Source organism: Cyprinodon variegatus, unplaced genomic scaffold (genome assembly GCF_000732505.1).
Source record: "Cyprinodon variegatus isolate N-32 unplaced genomic scaffold, C_variegatus-1.0 Scaffold300, whole genome shotgun sequence".
Classification (NCBI taxonomy): Eukaryota; Metazoa; Chordata; class Actinopteri; order Cyprinodontiformes; family Cyprinodontidae; genus Cyprinodon; species Cyprinodon variegatus.
Window position 1 is genome coordinate 806,167 of NW_015150753.1, and position 20,918 is coordinate 827,084.

The 20,918-nt window shown below is 37.6% G+C and overlaps 1 protein-coding gene across 1 annotated transcript in view; it reads right to left on the reverse strand.

Annotated features, from left to right (window-relative positions):
* Positions 1-374: 374 nt before the first annotated feature.
* The window catches only part of ophn1 (oligophrenin 1), a gene marked incomplete at its 5' end in the record, with an annotated part of 38,874 nt that continues 18,330 nt past the window's right edge, over positions 375-20,918 (reverse strand). Inside the window, 11 exons of the mRNA XM_015384032.1 lie at positions 375-1,299; positions 5,934-5,982; positions 6,978-7,028; positions 8,672-8,819; positions 10,985-11,293; positions 12,048-12,195; positions 14,033-14,192; positions 14,341-14,446; positions 16,874-16,932; positions 17,233-17,317; positions 20,382-20,456. Of these exons, the coding sequence (XP_015239518.1) occupies positions 1,294-1,299; positions 5,934-5,982; positions 6,978-7,028; positions 8,672-8,819; positions 10,985-11,293; positions 12,048-12,195; positions 14,033-14,192; positions 14,341-14,446; positions 16,874-16,932; positions 17,233-17,317; positions 20,382-20,456 (1,196 nt within the window). The remainder of the gene's footprint in view (positions 1,300-5,933; positions 5,983-6,977; positions 7,029-8,671; positions 8,820-10,984; positions 11,294-12,047; positions 12,196-14,032; positions 14,193-14,340; positions 14,447-16,873; positions 16,933-17,232; positions 17,318-20,381; positions 20,457-20,918) is intronic.

Sequence of the window (20,918 nt, forward strand, 5' to 3'; positions counted from 1 at the left end):
GCAAAGATTCTAGGCTTATTTGTGGCCAAACCAAAACAGCTATAACTTTGTTAACTGTCTCATTTGAAGCGACACTAAAAATCACACTATGAAAAATAAATAAATGGCTGTTTTTTTTCAAACCTCAGCAAGTATATCTCTCCCTACCAGCAAAAGCAAAAATACTTCCAAGATGGCTTGCACATGTGGGAAATGGGTCTACCACATTATTTTACAGGCCTGTAAAGACTGAAAATGACTTGAGCTAAACTGAGCCTGGCAAATCTGAAAAGCAGCCTAACTGATAAACGACGTAGAGGTTGTGAGGGAATCAAGTGAAAGGACAAGTGGACCTTTCAGCAAAGACATCAGCACATGATGAAACAGCTCTTCAGAAAAATAAACTGTACCTCTGAGTCATTTGAAGATCCTTCTCTGTTCATACTTTATTTTCTAAAAACAATTTCAATTCGAGTCATCAAAAAACAAATGAAGTAAACATTAAGAACAGAAACAATAAGACATTGGAGTGCTGTTCTCACAAACTCACATTCTGCATGATTACATTGGATGTAATTCTAATCATTTCACGTAAAAGAAACATTTTGAGGAGTCTCCCCCACAACCTGACATACCTAAAGCAGGTAAGAAATTAGCTAATACACACAGGGTACCCAGGTTTTCTATAAAACTGTCAGTAAAACAAAAAAACCATCATAGCTTCTCGATTAATTAGATTTAAAACAGAATTTTCCCCCAGCTTTGAGCCAGAAGTTAAAAGGTTTCTCATTATTGCCCTTTCAATGATGCATGTTTTAATACTGACGAAAAAAGACAAAATTAACTTTCTCGCCTAAAATCGCACCAAATAACTTTGATTTATAATTTTATAAAACATATAAAATAATACATTACATTACTAATTGACTACGGTTTAGATCACGTGTTCGGATCAGCTACTTCACACTGCTAAGACCGACTGTTAGCATTGCAAGTCATATGTGGCTACTTTATACAAGTAACAGCGGGGGAAAAAAAAAGGAATTAAAGCGAATCACAACTGTGAAAAGGAGTAAATGGGATGAACAACTCGACACTTGTGGAGAATGACGACCAAACAGAGTCTGTTGTTCTGCCAACAGTGTTTCCTTACAACACCACTCACACCTCTGATATTCAACTGGAACCCAAGCAAATCCATTGAGCTCTGACAGAAGTTACTTTCTCTTACAATCTAATTTTCTCAGCAGGGACTCTCCTCTGCCCGCTGTGCAGCTATGTGTCGAGGTTCTCCACCATTCCACATTTTTAACTTCAGTTCTGGGGGAAACAAAACAGACATGTCTCAAGTATGAACAGAAGGCTGTATGTTTTGCAGATTATGAGATAAAAAGACACTCTTGGTAGGACTAAAGCATGGCTGGGCAATAAATACATCACTACATGTATAATGATTGCTTTGCAGCATACGGAGAGGATATTCCTTTTTTAAAGTTAAAAACAGAAAAAGCACAAACATGTGTCAAGGGATCTTTTCTCGCCACGTTTCAAACCAGTCTTTATCAGTAGTGGTGGCTTCAACTGCAGACATTACAGAGAGCGACTCAGATTGCCACAAACCACATTAACAGTGGTTTAACTAAGCATGAGCTGGTTTCAAAGTCCCCAAACCACTAGGACTTTGCGTACTACCGCTTTTGCACTTTAAACTCCTTTTATTGACATGTTGGTGGCAGTGAGGAGTTTTATCCGGTTGTATGTGAAGTAGCTCTCACTCTTTTTAACCTGTTCCTGTGGAGGTGTGATTCAAGTGTCAGCTGTTGTTCATGGCTAAAGGAAGGGAATCCCCCCCCGCTTATAAAAGGGAATAAATAGGAAAAAAAAAACAGCCTGTTTGTAAATTTGTCCACCAGTAAAAAAAAAAAAAAAAAAAACACTTATATAAGAGAGGGACACCACCTTTCATGCTTTTAATCCAATTCTGGTGTGACATGTTTGTAACAAACCCAGATAGCATCTCTGTCGGTTAACTAAACACGCAATGAAAGTTAGCAAGTCAACAATAAACACAATATTTTGTGTTCCCCGGAGGTCTCATATCGAGCTTTTTAAATTTACGCAAGTCCCTTTCCATGCAAAGTAGGGCTGATGTGTTGAAAATTTTTTCACCGGTAATTCATTGATGGAAAGAATTTTTTTGCAAAGTTAAACCAGGTGAAATGAAAACTTTTCCACTTGAGGAGTTCTGGATAGAGCATTTTGACAGACGAAAAGGTTTTTGTTATCTTAAATTAAAATATCAATATTTTTTCCACATTTTTTGCTATAGTTACTGCTCTAAGTGGGTTCCTCTGTCAGCTAAAGGCATTTTAGTCTCTATACTCCAGTTAACGATTAATAGATTACTAAAGGGCTGGTTATACTCCCGCAGCAGCGTGTCGCAGTGAGTTTGTCGCAGGTATGACGCAGATATTTTTGATTTATGCCCAATATTGAAGGGTGGTCTGCGCTATGTTATTCCATGCCACAACGCAAGAGGGACAATCAGGAACTAGCTGTGGGTCTAGATACGGCCGAGGAGGTGAGGAAGTGGAAAAACGCAAAGGGGAAGTTTGTGCGACAATGGAGGGACATGAGGGCGAAAAAGAGCGAGGATGCTCACGCACCTCGCTCTTCTAGCTGGTCGTTTTCCACAATAACAAGCCAGTAAGGTACCAAACAAAAAAAATACACATAGGGCCGGATCTATCAAAGGTTTGCGTGTATAAAAACGTGAGCTATTTCACTGCGCACGCTTAAAAAATATACAAACTGATTTATCAACAGCGTGCTAAAAGGATTTGGTCTTTAAAACGTGCTAAATAGCGCCTCTTATCCATTTAGTACTTTTTCTGCAATGAATATGCAATATAGGGCGTTTACACGCAAAAGTGCGTCTTGATGGAGGAGAACATGTAAATATATTAATTTAGCACTCGCAAAGTGATTTATCAAACCTGAAAGCAATTTTGCTAACGGTATCTGACTCTATATTTAACACGTTTCAAAAGAAGGTGCAAATGGTCTGTATGCGTAATTGCGCACACATGGCAGCGGTTATTGTCGCAAGAAGGAGACATGGAAATGAAGCAAGGAGACGCAGAGAACGCATTTTTTCACTCCGTGTGAATATTTTTGGAATGAACAAGGAAACGATCATCAAAACATATCGTTTATCCAGCATTGCCATTTTGGAGCTGTTGGGGGAACTCCGAATGGATTTGGAGCCAGCCACAAGGAGGACCCACGCAATACCAGATATCACAAAACTCCTTGCAACATTGCACTTTTTTGCATCTGGGTCATTCCAGCGTACGGTTGCAGCGAGCTGGGATCTCCCAATCTCGTTTTTCAGAAGTACTGTCCGACGTTCTAAATGCCATGTCGCCCTGAAGCCCTACCGGAGAACCCGACCTCCCTCCTGCGCCTGTGGAGCAACATGCCAATGCTGCGGGGATGCGTACGTAAGCACGCAAAATTGATAAATCCGGCCCATAGTGTAGACTGGATGTAGGTTTGACCAATCAGAGCCCTCCTTTTTGCTGAGCTGTCTGTGGTCACCTACAATTTTGGAGAGGTGCACCAGAGTGTCTGCGGAAGGGGGGGCATATCTGCGTAGACTGCGACACAAAAGCGGATGTCCTGGTTTCCGAGTATAAACCAGAATAAAAATTACTAGACGATTATTTAAATAATTAATTAATCATGATGAATCGTTCCAGACCTAATGCAAAGGTTGAGATAAATCCAAAGCAAACTGCGTGAAAAGGTGCATCCCCCTCAGGCCACCTGTGACCTCTACATGAACATATTTTGAAGAAAATGGGAAAACTGCTACAGAGACGGCGAGGAGAAGATTGGAGGACAGATTAATTCCCCTTAGACTCAGTATCACTTTAAATAAAACATCATAGATTGACGTCATCATAATCGTCCAATATCGAAGTTTAGCTCATGCTAGCACTGAACCACTGAGACGTTGAGGACCTGTCATATTGATAAGGTCTGAATAAATTAAAAGCACACAATAAAATGTTTTCTTAACTTTTTCCAAAGGGTAACATGTTGAGTCGTATCACAAATACACACATAAATGAAACAAGGTGTGTGAGGCATTTACAATGATTGCTGTAAACATTTTAATATCGCTGTGACAGTCGTGCGAAATTGTGCTCGGGTGAATCCTGATGCCGTTTCAGGGATCGTCAAGATTTCCTGTCCCATGATAATGACTAGTTTATCAGCTGATCAGACTTCATACATCATTGTGCCCAGATCTATGGGCTGAATGGGGCCGAATGTTTCACGCACCAGATTCACGCACTCACCTCCTGTTTATCAGCATTTAATGGTATGGATTAAAACTTAGGGGCACTAATTATATAATATGGGTGAAAAATTCAAAAGCCGCAGTTTATTGAAGCCCAAGATAATCGGAAACATCTACGTATAATAGGCCATTTTTAGCCGTATTAAAACTCATAGATAGCTGCGTGGATAGCTTATCCAGATTTTAGGCTTTTCACTTTATTAAGTAATAAAAGCTTTTAATCACTCTCTGATTCCTTTTTCGACTCTGCCAATTCAAATTCCCCCACAGCTGTTACACATAGTCAATAATTTCTTAACTCTTTGCCTGAAGCAACTTTTAGGAACTAAATAATTTTGTCAATTTATTCATAAAGCTTAGATAATACAGGCTGGAAGAAGCGCGATTGGATGCCTTGTCTTGGACGTCTTTGTTAATATATTCAGTCCATATCACACTCTGTCTCAGTTCCTATTTCTTTTTATTTACTCACGCCACCACTGTTGCTAACAAGCATAACTATCCAACTCTCTACCTCACTCACCAACAGATGGATTTCTGCCTGTTAAACAGTTTTGTTTTCTACACACTGGTTGTCATTGGTAACCATTAAATAAAATTGATCAGTGACCCCTGGACTTCAGACGGCTAAAAAAGGAAAAAGGATTGATAGATCAATCGACTGATAGATCGATTGGAAAGCATTACTAAGGCTGCTTACCAGGCTAATCAATTAGTTAAAGTTAACTTGTGTCACTAATGTTGTTCCACAATTTCTGAAGTGATAGAAAAGACTTATATTGTGCACATTAAGCTTTAAATGCAAACTACAGCTTTATTTATAAGAAAAAAGCAGTGAAACCTTTGGAAATTGGATGGGTGGAGTAGAACCAGGCTGAGTGGAGCCCGTGGAAAACGAAAATGCTTTAAAAACCTTACAGCTTCTGACCCACAAAATAGTACCAGAATTGACTCTTAAACCAAATGCCATCAACAATTAAACTAGTTGGTTTTCTCCTTTGAGTGATGATTTTATATATTGCAGTACTTTAGTATCAAAGTTTATTATTTCTGTGAAGGATCCCATCATCTCATACTGGTTGATTAGGAACCCCGAATTTGGTAATACAAGCTCTGAAGAATGGGATATCCTTGACAGTATAAGCTCACTGGAAAAACGATCTAGAAATAAGTAAAAATGTCTTAAATTAAGTTTATTTACCCTTAATTTGAGTAGGTAAATGAGATGAGAATGAAAGTTTGGCAATGGAATTAGTATTTTTACTCTTAAAATAAAATAATTAGATAATATGAACTTGAAATAAGGAAATACAATTGTGTTTTTTTTATTTTAAGTGTAAATTGTCTTGTTCTATTGTCAAAATGTCTCTTTTACCTCCTCAATCTAAGAACAAGTGCACTTATTTTAAGAAAAAATTACTCATCTAGATTTAGATTTTTTTCCAGTGTGATGAAAATAGATTCAAATTTGTTTTATTGCATTTACGGCAAATAAAAAGAAATCAAAAATACAATGAAAACAATGCCATATAAATTTTATGCCAGCCCATCAGTGGACGCGAATGAAAATCTGTGGAAAACTCACCTCTTTTTTCACATTTGTCTTTGATGATGATGGTGGAGAATTTGGAGGACTAAAGTAAAGAAGCAGAAAAAAACAAACATTTGAGAGGTACAGTTTTCAGCAAAGAAAATTTCGTTCAGGTAGAAAGAGAGATTTCTGACACCATCTGCATATCCATCGTCTAAAATCAGAACTTAATTGAGCCTATGCTACAATTTTTTCGCGGGGGAAAGGTTCGCGTAATCTTTAGACAACCTAATTAAGGGGAATACCATTGAAAGAACACCAAAGACATGGGCTCTCTTTGATAAAACTCCCACATTCTTCGTTTACAGCATGCATCGGTGCCTGCACTGGGCAGACAGCAGGGGCCTTGAATTGGCTCAGCCATGCAAATCATAAAAGAGCAGATGTGTCCATTTCCACATCACACAGACTCCACTACATCATGAGCAAAGGGATCTTGCATGAGTCAAAAAAAAGGGAAAAGAAAAAAAAAAAAATCAAAGGACCCATGTGTAAGGGAACACTTACAATGCACATAAAACTACCTAAAGTGTTATGCCGTTTCACACGCACACCAGGCCTAAGTCATTAACTCAGAGAAAACACTGCTTAACAGAGCTTTAACTTAATTTTATTCTTTCCCTGAGAAGCCGAGTCCTAATTTGCAATCTGCAATCTGGACCTACATAGACCTCTGCAGTTATAGAAGGTCTCAAGGGGCTGGTGTGCAATCAGTTTTAATCTCCCATTAGGATATCAAACCGACACACACACTCCTATCACGTGGGAGTCTGGGCATCTAAATAAGTCCAGAATGAAGACAGATTTTATGTTCTAAACAACAGCCCATAGCATGGAAAATCCTGATAATATGGGGCAATTAGCATTTATGCACTTAGTTAAATGACTTAAAATCTTAGTGCTGATGCATATAATAGGAATTCAAATCCTTGACAAACATAGATACAGTGAAATCAACAAGAAACATATATCTGCTAGGGCAAGTGACTTATAAAATTGAAAGAAAAGGTTTTTTATTTTTATTTTTTTTTTACAAACCTGACAACTTTTCTGGAGGCATTCTCAAAAAATTTGGTCTTTGATGCAACACTGGAAAACAAAAGGGAGATGGCGTGTTAGAGACTGAAGCAGAGCGACAGAAAAAAATTAAATGTGCGGGTGCAGAACAGTGGGAACCTGCTGATATAAAATCTTATATCCAGAAGATAAGAAGCTATCTAATGCCGTGTTTAACGTGACAAATGGTGGGAAGAGGTCTAAAAATATATTATTTATTAAGGTCCATTTAACAACAAACAAGAAAAAAATTTAATCTACATTTTATTGCAGGAAAATGATTCCAAACTGATTATTTTAAACAATTCCAACTTTGATGGGGAAAAAAATCCCTGCAATTTAAAAAAGTATTAACTCTAAAAAAAAAAACTGAGTGAATCTCATTATTAGGGCCATTAATCATAATAGTCATCTTAAAGATATAATTGGGGATTTTCCAGAATTTTTTAAAAGACTCGCACTCTCTACTTAAAAAAAAAATGCACATGCACAACCCTGTACCCACTCCCGAGAGGGAACGCATATTGAACACGTGTGAGAGCATGAACAAGCTCATTTCTCCTTGTGCACCCTCTGTTTAAAAGTCACTGTATGTATCGCTCAAACAAGCTTTCCAAAAGAAGATTTGCGATTTTTCACTATGTCAGACTCACCACCGGTAAATGAAAATGGGGACGAGCACATAGGACGGCCTTACGTAAACATATCACCAGAACGATTGACAATTAGGAGGAGCACTTATTTCGCTCATCCACAAGAAAAAAAGAACATCCTCCACTATACCTTTAAGAAAGTATTTGTTTGTGTGCAAGGAACCTTTTTTCCTTTGATTTGGCCCCATGTTTTAGATCATATAATACAGACGGAGTTTTTCATTTAATGTTTGATCACGTTTTAATGTATTAATCTATGCATTTTCATTTTTATAGCCAAAGGACATCAGTTTTTTTTGTTTTTTTTTTATCTAAAATGTCTAAAAAAGGTTTTCAGCAGGTTTCTCTAAACTTAAAAAAGGCCCACAGTATCACAGATCCATCACTGTACTTTACAGGTAGCATGAAGTTCTTTTGAAAACATCTTTCTTTTGTTTCACATCAGACTGATTTAGAGTGTTTGTTGCAAAAAAACAAACAAACAAAAAACAAACCCTTAGTTACCCTTAACTGACCAAAGCAATCAATGACCTGCACTAAACTTGTGGTTATAATTCAGACTTGTTTTCATAGTTTGAACTTTTCCAGACTTTTTTGGCATTATTGAAGAGGAAAAAGACTCCTCTTTATACCTTAATCATAAAATAGAATATTAGATTATTCAAACAAAATTTATGAAAGTAACATGAAAAACATACAGTAATAAGTACGATAAACTGCTCAAATAAATTGACTCTACATATTTTAGTAAATATGCATACATACACTGTGGTTATTAAACATTCTCTCCAAAATGTAAATCCAGTTTAAAAAAGGATACCGTTGTTTTTAGATCTAGATAATGAAAAAATCTTTGAAATGTTTTGATTCTGCAAAACCAGAACTTCCATGTAGGTGAGTTTAATGTGTGCTCCATCAAGCTTTTCATGCTAACGATTTTAAGTCTAGAGTTGAAGTTTTCTGAGACTCCTGTTTTTAATTAACATGAAAGCATGAGGGCGGGGATTTAGTGAAGGTACTCACTAGGATGTAGGTGTGCTCTCACTGCTGGCTGCTACTGGGAGCTTTTGTGGAGCGGGGCTTCTGGAGGGGGGCTCCGGGGGCCTGATAGGGGGTCGACAAATGGGATGTTTGTCTGCAGACTTTGTTCTGACCAAACCATCAGAAGTTCCTAAGAGAGAACACATAAACAACACAAATCGTCTGTAAGTGTGGAAATCAGCAGGCAATAAAAAAAGAAGTAGTTTGATATGTACAGCAGCCACGTCAGAGCTTATTTCACTTCCTGACAGGGATGATGATATGAGCTACACCGCTGATGAGAGGCAAAGGTTCAATTAAACCATGAGGGTGAAAACCACAAAAAAAAGCTTCATAGCTTTTGGCTTTTTGTGCTCAGAAAAAAATAAATACACCTGCAGCTTTGGCGCACTTTGCAGTTTTGGGAGGTCTCCTTGCAAATTAAATGAGAAGAAATCAAGCAATCGTCCAACCAATCAAAGGCTAGATAAATGAGAAATATTGCAAAGGCTGCAAAAAAAAAAGAAAAAAAAAGTGGTTGTCTGTAAATGGATAAATATTTGTAACTTATTTATAAGTGCTTTTATTTTGAAGAGGTTAACTTGTGTTACATCATGAAGATAACACCAATGCAATATGACAGGCATACATTTCTATTGGTTTGCTAATTATCTAAACTTGTCTCTGCTTATTTCACCCTCGACTTTAACAAAGAAAGTTTACCACGTCCAAATGAGTTGTGGCTCGATTCTTTAGAGCCAAGTCTAAATAGAGTCTTTGTTTTTCAAGGACTCAATGGGTTTGTATTGTCATTTCACACAAGTTAAAACATGAGGTGGAACAAAATTATCTTAGCAGGGTGCCGCTCAATAACAAAATCAAAGAAAAGAATTAAAACTAAAATTAAATCAAAAATGCAAACAAAGATAAATACAGAAAATAAACAAATTACCTTTTCAGGGTTACCAGTAGTGCAAGGCAAAGAGTCTTGTCAAAATCTTTGATGCACACAAAGAAATCAACCCACCAAAAAACAGAAAATCATAATTAAAACCTTGGAGCTTCTTAGTAAATATGTTTAAAACAAATCAAAACTAATAAAAGCCGGATTTCCAAAGTGTTGATAATGTTTTGTTATTAAATATTTTTTGCTCTGATGATTAAAGATGGTATTAGGATTTTTGCAAAGCCTTTTCTTCCATATATTTTTTTTTATTGATTTGCGACTCATTTTATCCATTCTTTAAAATTTTCCAAGAGATGCCCGTCATCTTGCATAAGACACAAACTTAAAACTAATTTTAAATCTAAATCAGGTCACAATACTTTGGAACTTAATCGCAGTTCTCGAGTATCTTCCCACCGTTAGATAAAAGCAGTCTTTGCAAATCTCCATTTTCAAAGTTCTCCAGACTTAAAGGCAAAATACCTGAAGGAAAGATGAACAATCTCCACCTTACAGGGCCAAAAAAAAAAAACAACAACTTCAAACTGTTTACAAAAAAAACAAGGAACCTCCTAAACAATCATCAAACATGTGGCACAGACCAGCTGTTAACTTTGTGATTAACAAAGTGATGCAAGCCTACACATCGGGAGAGGAGTCCCTACATCCAGATGTGTTGGTAGCAGCATAGTGATGTAGCCTCAATTCACAGCAGCGGGGCATCGCAACTCCATCCAAGAGGAAAGCCTCCTTTTGGCTTTCCAGTAAAGTAAAGAAAAAATGTTGAGCAGTTGGAATGACAACAACGTGAAAGCACCAGATGAGGTGGAGCCTAAACAGATGAGCTCCAAGTTATTCATATCCATGCCAGGTTTAGATTTCATTGTCTCTTCACACCGTTTGACCAGCCTTTAGCTTTTTTTGCGCTGATATTTTGACTATTTTTCTTTTGGGCGTGAGCAACAACTCTGTAAAGGCGGGAAGGCCTCCTTTCCATGGCCCTAAACTTTAGCTCCCTCCATGTCAGGAATCTGACTTTTCTGCCCCAATTATTACCTCCAGTCAGAAGAAGCATGTTAAAAAAAACTTTTACTTATACGCTTACAAAAAATGTGATTTTTTTTTAATTTTTTTTACTAAGGATAAGAGTTTGGTCTAATTTTCTTTTAGTGCCCTAGTTATAAGTCATGAGAAATAAGATTATGAAAGCATTACTCACATACACACACAAACACAGGGAAGGTAATCTGTTATCTTTAAGGGATAAATGGGATAATATTCTCTATAAAACAGCATTTATCGATTCATTTAGTCATATATTGTAAAGTTGATATGACTGAACATTTTAATGAAATGCAGGCTCTTTGTACCTTCTGGGTTGGCTGGCGTTCCCTTCAGAGGAGCTTTTTGACGTTGGAACGACGGCACCCTGTTCAAGCGGACCCAAGAATCCCCATTGGCTGCTGGGGAAGAGTCTGGCTTTTGCCCCGCATCACAGGACCTCTCAGCATCCGAGTCGGCTTGCCTGTCCTGGCGGTTGGCCGGTCTCCGCATCCCTGCTTGCCTCGACGGAGGTTCTCTGGGGGGGAGCGGGGCACAGCTCACAGGTTTCGCCGGCTTTATGGGCTTGGGGCTCGCCGAGACGTCCCCATCCACGTTTGAGGTGTCTTTCTGACCATCTGTTGCAAACAAACAGCTTTAACAGCCCTGCAGCTTTACACCGCCGTTAACTGTGAATGTTTACTGCTGGGAAGCGCACCTAATGAAATGTAAAATCCAGAAATTACCTTGGGTTTGGACGGACGGGTGTAAAGTTTAATGTAAGCAAACAGTTAAGCACTGTACTGCAGGGAAATTATTTGCACATGTACAAAATACCTAAACTTTAAGTCCAGGAAAATCTGCAAGTAAACAGTAAAAACGCCAACAAAGGAAAGAAGAGCGGCATTTCTGTGCCAGAATGCGAGCAAAGGTCAACTGACGTTTTCTTTCAGTTTGAAGCAACACAGGGGGTTCAAACCGACAGAAAAGGACATGATTTACTCTGAGGGAAGAAAAAAGGACTTTTTAGGGATAAAAATGAACAGTGGATATCTTTATTTGTGTGACAAATGAGCTATTCAAAAATTTCACATGCTTTTCTATTAACATTAAAAGGAAACGGGGAAAAAACGAATTTCAATTGGCAAACTGGTTCCATGTTTTGCAATTTGTGATAATTACTGGAACAAATAAACACACTTCAATGAATCCCATTTATGAAATGTCAAGAAATGACCCTGCATTTAAGCGGTGGTCTTTACATAAAAAAAAATTGAAATTAAAAAGTTGGGAGAAAAACAACAAAACTTTCTAAACAATCCACTGTAAGCTCAGCACAGGGAGGATGGGATAAGGAGGAGGGTGACAACAATCAGGTCAGATGATAATTACTCTCTGCGTGCTGCTGCGGCGTGTGACTAAGAGCTTGGTAAACGCGAGCCGGCCGCTTGGAGATGGTGATTGGCTGCCTCTTTCTTGGCGTGATCCGTGGAGGAGGGATAGGTGGCGAGGTGCTGTCCTCCGGCATGCAGGTGAAGATCTGCAATCATATAAAAGGTTAAAGCAGCTCCTTGGATCAGGGGCTGCTTTTTCAGCTCCTTCCAGCTGGAGCACAAGGTAAAGGGCTTAAACATAATGAAAACTGCTAAAGTTTTGCACTTTAGTCATATATTAAAGGCCTTGGCCATAGACTTTGGTTTATGTTGAGATTTAAATGAAAAATAGAAAGCTGGCTACATCCAAATTGGGCAAATTGGTAATGATTCTTAGGCCAAAGGAGAAGAGCATGAGCGGTAACTATGGTCAGTCCTGTGTGAACATGGCTGCATAGTACTGCTTTTCTGAAAGGGCTGTAGTTCTAATCTGACCAGCATCATCTACCAGCATGTCTGTCGCATAACGACGTCTGTAAAGCTGATGCAGGTCTGGAAATCAATTAAGCACAGCATTGCAGAGCTCCTTTCCTAACCTGCATAGAGTTTTTACTATTGACCCTGGGAAGGTAAAGGGACACGAGTTAGGAAAAGGAAGTAGGAGCTACAATTTGCCCAATTCAGGAGCCCACATGTACCTTGTTACATTTAACATAGCTAAGTCCAAAAAAGTTGCATAATGCTGACTTTGCTTTGCATAATGCTACAACTTTGAGGTGTAGTTTAGAAATGCTATAGCAGTAAATATGGAGAAACTGCTACTTGTATTATGTGTTTTACTGATGGTTTAATGGGAGTGGCAAGCAATATCAAAATGTCTAAAATGTAATTAAATACAGTAATTGTGCACAGATGAGAAATTAAACTGCCATCTCATTGTCACTGTTGTCCTACGGTGCACTTTATTAACAATGTAGATTTTAAGTACTATTTTTATAATTAACTATAACAGTTATCTGAATAAATGCCACAAAATGTTAAAGGATAGGAGCACCGATGGCAGCACTCTGGCCGAGCATTGATCCTTAAAAAGTCTGACTTGCCAATTCCAAATCTGGTTTATACACATTTTTTTTGTAAATGAAACTCAAGTTTTATAAAGGTCACAAAATACCTTCAATGTTCCCATTGTATTTTATATAAAAAAACAATAGAAACTTGTTTCAGCAATAAATTAGGAAGTGCTCTTAAATATAAATAAAAAGTTTGGCGCTTTCACATTAGCTGATTTGCAGGAATCAGTTGATAAGAACTGGTTTCCCACGTGTGTATCGGTTGATCGCCCTGGCATGGACCTTCCCTCGACGTACAGTTATTCAAATGGACCTTAAAGTTTCCTCTTTGTCTCGTTTGACTTGATCACCTTTGTCCACGTTTGTCAGAAGCAAACTATAAATGAGTCTTTGTGTTTTAACAAGCTGTTCATGCCATAAAGAGCAGATTTTTGGAGCAGAGTACCTGATTTTATTTAAAGACTTATTTGTAGAAATGTTCAAAACCTATTTCTCTTAATTTCACAATAGCAACCTATAAAAGCCATTAAACAGATAGAAAACAAATGTGGGAGAAATTCCAGGGGTGTGAATACTTTACCAAGTCAAGACTTTAAAACATTTGGAAATATTGATAAAACCTAAACAACTCCTCTGAATTAAATATGATTTTTTTAAATGATATAAATCTTTGAAACATTTCTTTAATAATCGAACTTCACAAACTGAACTCGGCTGTTTTCCGTTTTCAGTCCTGGCAACTGCTTGGACAACAATATGGCCACCAACGGATCCTCGTTAACCAAGAACAAACCACATGTAATAACAGCTCTAATCTTCTAACAAGATTTATCAAACACATATGGAAGCAATAAAAAAAAGAAAGAAAAATAAATAAAATAAAAAAAACTGAATAGTCCTTGTTAGTTGATCATGTTTGCCTTGGTTGTACCTTTTTGTAGTCCTCGATCAGAATCTCAACCACAATGTTTTGGAACTTGATATCAAGCATGGCTGCCACCGTCTCCTCCTTCGCTCTCATGAGAGTGGGCCCGAAGATAACGGCCATGTTGGAGGGAGTCATCAGGTTTTCATCACTGTGGCTGCACACGCTGTCAACATCATGCCAGAGGGGGGTTAAATACACTGTAACTCAAGCCAGGTGGTGACAAAAAAAAAAGTATGAGCTCACTTCAGAAAGAGAGAAACTGTTTCCCTGGAAACGGTAAAAACAACACTATGAACCCAGCTTGGACTTACTTTACTAAGTGCTTAATAAGCTTCTCCAACATGTCACGGTTCTTCTCTGGCAGTTTGTAGACGAGTGAATGAATTTCACTAAGTCGAAAATCCAGATTATCAGATTCTGTGGCACACAACATAAAAGTAATTTCAAATCATTATAAAATGACTGGAAGGTAAGTGCAGCAATTATTTAACAAAATAATAATTAAAAGCATTTCTTTACAGATGGAACGGTCACAAAAAAAATACAAATTAATATTAAAAAAAGAGAATAAAATAAACAAGCTTGAATTTAAAGTGGATTTGCACTGAAAAACCACTGAGCTAAATGTCATAACAAGGTTATTTCTGTCCTGGATGTTTCTTCCACCATAGAACCAGCTGAGGTTGTTATAAACTGTTTTGCTCCCTGACATGGATCCAGTATTCAGGCCTAAATAATGAATTTAGGTTTAGGTAAAATCAAGAAGTTTCAAGTAATCAGATTAAGTCAAACTCAAATCTCTAATTGCTGATGTAAAAGTCCAAATCTCAATGCATTTTTTCAACATAAGTCTAAAGTCATAATATGAATGACTCGAGACCAAGTCAAGTGACTAGAGTCCCCACCTCTGTAACAACACATTTAATTCTGGTGTGTAGACTAAAGGGAAACGTCTAAAAGCTAAAGGACACAGGTGGAATTATAACATTTATAGCCCAGCAGGTTATAATATAGATCCTGTCTGGATAATCTGCATTTCATTTAGTTTTTGTTCTAAAGCAGCACAGTGGATGAAATTAAAATCAATGCCACAACGTCTGTAAAACAGCTTTGGATGGCAGACAAATAAATGCTGCTCCGACCCCTTGCTTTAAAACTCTGTTTAGCAATAACATCATTTTAGATTTTATAATTTTACATTATTTAAACCTATGTTTAATGTCTCTTTAATATAAAATATGAGTATCACCCTTTCAATTCATTTAAAAAATAGGTCGTATTTCCAAGAATATTCTTCCTTAATCAGATGCACCAGTATTGTGTCTGAATACGTAAAAATTATGTTTAAATGATTAGTTTCTTTAATAAGTAATTTACAACAACTGTCAGCAAACTCCATGTGCTTCCTAACGTTTTGCATCCACCCATGAATAGATTTGTTTACTTTTTAGCATTAGCTGTAATGCAAATATAGTACATGATAATGCTTTTTTTTTTTTTTTTTACAATCACTTATTCTGTCTTTTATATATGGTTTTAAAATATGCTAAATCTGTTGATGTGGTCATCCTGATAATGGTAGATAAGAAAAGCCAATATTATCATACTGTCAGTATTCAACATAATGTATTGTTTTGCCATGTCATACTACTGTTTTTTTAGTAATACTCTGACTTTGTTAATTGTATAATCCTTAAGTCATCAAAGAAAATAAAATAAAAAGATCTGTTATTAAAATTCTAATATCAATTCAGCTTTCACATGCAAACTTATGGCTTGAAATGAAAATATAGATTTTTATCTATCCCTGTGTTTTCTGCAGGAGCTAAAGCCAACAGGGATTCACTGAACTATCTGTGTCTCTTTGACCACTGTTTTTAGAGTGAGGTGATGATCTATCATGAGGGGAATCATGTGCAGCACAGCGACTCATCGAAATGACATGACTCTACAGCGGTTGCATGAGTTTACAGAGCACTGCCAATACATAAACGTACATAAAAAAAGTCAGTTTTTAGTCACTAAATAATAATGGCAGCTTTAAATAACATGACAGAAAAAGCAAAAAAGTAGGTTTGGGTCTTATTTAAATTTGATAAATGATATTGAAAATATTATAAGCCAGAATCCCAGAGGTCTGAATCTCTGTTCAAACTGTATAAAACCCGTGTAAGCATCAAGCTCACGCCCGGCGCCCAAAATACCTTGTGCCAAATTCTGATAAGGCTAAAATCTTGGTGAAAGAGGTTTAATCCTTAAAAAAAGCTCAGTCAGGTAAATCATACAGTTTTCACTTAATTGCAAAGTTAAATGTAGCACAGCCTGACCACCCACTGTAACAGTATAAAGCCAATAAAATAAAGTCTTCAAACTGTCAGGATACGTAGTGAAGAGAGCCGTATGTGGGTAAGGAAGGGCATTCCCCTGTGCCTTTAACGCAACATCCTGACATAATGAGGCTGATGCCAATAAACATATCGTGTTCTCAGGTTCACAAAAATGTAGCAACAGACAGTGTAAATAAAGACTCAGATCTCCTCATCCTCAGCCTGCAGCACGCACTGTATTGATTTACAAACGCCTCTTTTATTTCCAGAGCTAAGATGTTTTTTCCAGCCGGCCGTGTTAAAGAAAAAGCAAAAAAAAAAAAAAAGGGGGGGGAAGTAAGCTTGTAAATCTGTCTTGAGTTTCCACCCTTTCTATAAACTGCGAGATCAAATATTTTGCAGAGAAACAGTTGGACTGTACTGGTACTATGCAACATAATTCAACTTTAGGGCTTTAGAGGCTGTAACCTCTTCACACAGATCCCAGCAAAAGGAAAAGCTCCCAAACATGTCTTACTTGCAGCGTTCATGAGTTCTCTGTGCAGATCGTAGGTCATTAGGGGTTCGGAGAGACTCCTGCAGATACGATGTTGGGGGGGGGGGGGCAAGAAAACACACGGAGAACGTCAATCAAACCATCAAAGATAAAAATAAAACAGGAATCCACTCATTAAATAGTCAAACTAAAAGTGAAAGAGCGAGCCCTTTGTAAAACAGATTCCTGGAAGAAATCTAATTTATTAGCACCTCCAACGGCTCGCAAAATGCACAAGTGGAAACATTTTCAAATGAGATGACACGTGACCGAATGAAAGGTAATTAACCGACAGTAAACCTCTGTGGATTTTAGTTCTGGCCGTACACAAACAAACGCACCTCAGGTAGAACTTCAAAGCACTGGTGATGGTTTTATCGTCCCAGTCGCTGCTGTGGAGATCCACGCTTCCAGGATTTAAGGGATCTAAAGGGAGCAAAAACCTGTTAGTAAGTTCAGAAACATGTGGAATGACTTGCTTTATTTTCTTTTATTTGGATAAATAACACCTATTAAACTAACAATAAGCAAATGAGACAAAGAGCATTTCTTCCTCTTCTATAGCTTTTAAGATGAAAGAAAGTGTAAAAGGGACCAATGGGATAACCATTCATCCTCTATCAGGCCTTTTTTTCAGTTTGGTGGCTGTGCTATAAAAACTGATATGTTTTTATTAGAGAGAGGTAAAGTTGAGTCGTCCCCCTGAAAAATGACTTCATCATCTTCCAACTTGGAAAAAGTTTCCGTATTTCACCGACCGCCTATGAAATCAGAGGTAATGGCCGTCATTTCCCCTTTTAACCAGATATCATCTTCTGTTCGTTTTGTCGTCAGACGGTCGCCTGTTTGTCCAACACAGATCAGTCCATGAACATCAAACTCACAGAGCCTGGATAAAGTTCTGTGCCATTAACTTCAATCCACTGGATGGGGTTTTATGTGATACATTAAAAAAAAACCTATAATAAGAGTGGAGGGAAAGGATGGAAGGTTTTCCCCATTAAAAAAAAAAACTAAACATCTTAAAAATGTGGAATGAATTTACATTCAGCCTTAAGAGTTTGTAGATTTATATTTTTTTATTAATTTGCAGCTGCAGGTTTTTTAGGGTGTAAAATGATGGAGGATTTTGATTGGGCCTGATGTTTTGATCTAAACACTCTATATATGATCCCGAACTAGCAGCTCCTGCAGTACGTTTAGGAATGTTTTCTTCAGTCTCACATCTGTCTCATACAGGTATTCTTCCTTTAGCACCTTTATCCGTCTCCTAATTGTCTCTTTAGATCTTCCCTGGCTCACTAATACTTTCTCACAGCACTATGCAGCCACCACCATGTGTCGATATGGAGTTGATGCACATTTTTGGTTATCTATCATAAAATTATTTTTCATGTTGAGGGGAAAACATCCAATTTCGGTCCACAGCACTATACTCTATTCTCCTGATGGCTTGTGACAAGCTTTAAATAGAAGTTCTTATGCCTTATTGTCAATCTTCGTTAAGAACTAACGGTTGTTTGCCTCTTGGCTGCTTCTACAATGACTTCTCGGGATGCCTGGCCTTTCAGGTTGGGTGGATGGATGCCTTGGTGCATCTACCATAAAGTTCTCTCCAGTTTCTCTCTGACCCGTATCAGTGCTGCTGTTGTTTTTATTTTCACATCTTTCCCTGGGATTAAAAGCAAAGGGGGGTAAACAGAAATGCATGCAGGATTTTTTGCAACTATTTTCAGTAATAGCATTTGAGAACCAAGACTCATTTATCTTTCATAATCATCATTTTTTACTACTTTCTATCAGTGAACTACAGAAAAATTGTCTCTATGTACAAATTCACTACTTCCTGATCTTATGGCAGCTCCTGTATTTCCTGTCTTTCATTACTAGATGAACTGATTAATCGAGATGTGTCTGAGGTCAGGCACACCTGGCTTCATCAGTTCATCAAGTCAGACAGGAAACAAAGGAGCTGCCTTAAGGTCAGGAATAAGTAGAGCTGTGCATGGAGCCCATTAAACGCAACTGATTCCTTTGAATTTGTTGATGACAGGTGATGCTTGATATCATACTGGGACCATTTTCTGTCTATGAACCAGGTGCAAAAGCTTTATAAGGTCTGCAAGCATTTCTGTTAAATGTACAACAGGGATCTACTGCAGAATAACTGCAAAAGGATCAATAAGATTCATCTTCTTTTGCGTTTCCTAAATCTAACAATCCTTTCTCCATTTGAGCTAAAAAGCATTCCATCAACTGAAATTTATTCCATAGTATTCTGAGCGTGATTTAGAAAATACAGCGTGATAAACTGTACAAATCAGACTCCAGTTATATCTGGGATCGACGATTTCTTAATGTCTTCTGAGGGGCTGATCCCCGGTAATTGATTAAAATTATACCAAGCTAAACACCTGTTAGTTTATTTTGATTAAGTTTTTGGATTATTTGGATTTTCTGTTGTTTTACCAAAAGTTGAACTCTGCCGTCCAGTAAAGCAGCACTGATCCAGGAGCAGCACTAGGAGGCACACTCAGGTCAGCCAGTTTTTCTTTCCATTTCCATCATTAGAACTCCAAGCAGTGCAAGCCAGGGATTTTTATGGAGGGTGTTTATTGGATCATTTGACGCTCCTTTGCCTCCAACACCTCCTGATCACCAGTCACTTACATAAACCAAGATGGATTGCTGATTTAAGATGGAGAAATGTGTTCATTGATGTGGCAAAGCGGCATGCATGAATGCTTTCTGCTACTGTACCTTTCTAACATTTTTACTGAGCGTAAAAACCTGTAGTACTACTTTTAGTTTAAGATAAAATCAAAAGCAAGTAAAAAGTTCAGCGTAAAGTTAGAACAGATGCAGTTTAATTAGAGGTCTAAAAAGGAAACATCCGCACTGCATCGACAAGCTGTGCACTTGTTTCTTGTAGTTAGGCAACAGCTACTAAGATTAGTTCAGTGAATTAAGTTCACAAATCTATTAGCTATGTTTTTTATAGAGACTCTGTGTGACGAAGGTGATCGTCAGCGGGACGTCAGAGGGTCAGCTGTTTTTCACAGCACTGTAAACATTATGGAGTCCAGCTCTAGACAGAGTCATGTGATTAAATCAAGATTATGTTTGCAGATTAAGTAGAGCCTGCCGTCAGCTATTCAAGAGACATAAATCCCAGCTCCTCAGCTCCAGATTTCAGAGTGATATGGGCCTTTTGGTACTTTTCATACCATAACTCTTCCTCTTGTTTGCGGCAAGATAATCTTTCCTTACAGCTAAACATTTGTGCATTTTTGTAAGCAAGAGCTGCATCTTGTTTCAGACCCTTTAAGCTCCTTAGAACACGCGCCAACTCTGGCAACTCATTACATGGACTTTATTAGCACCTAAGTGGCACAAAAAAGTTGCAGATTATCCTAAGCGTGACAGGAGGTTAATGTGTGTAACAAAGCAAATGGACAGATGGTGCTCATGTTCAGAGAGGTTTCCTTACCAAAGAAGGCGTTCAAGAGCTTTTGCACTTGAATGTTGCTGCCGACTGTCCTGTATACTCCTTCTTGTGTGGCTCCTGGACAGAAAGGGAGACGTGAGACAGATTCAAAATGTTCTTTCCTGCATTTAAGAGCTGACTGGAACTAATCAGAGTCTATTTACACACTCCGGTCTACTGTAATTAATTCTGTTTCCTTAAGTCAAGCCTTGGTTTGCAGGGTTATAACCAATAAAGCTGATTGTTTGTGTTGGTTGGGTTTATTAGCATGAACTGCATGTAAAGCAAACATGTTTAAAATTATATAAATACATCATCTTGGAGTAAATATTTACTTTAATAAATAATGCACAAATATAAAATGTGACAATGAAATTGTGAAATAAATATATTCAAATATAATTGAAATATATAATTTTTTTAACAATAATATAAATTATTGTTGAGGCATTTTATGTAAATGTAGGAGTTTAGTAGCATAGGAAGGAAGGAAGGAAGGAAGGAAGGAAGGAAGGAAGGAAGGAAGGAAGGAAGGAAGGA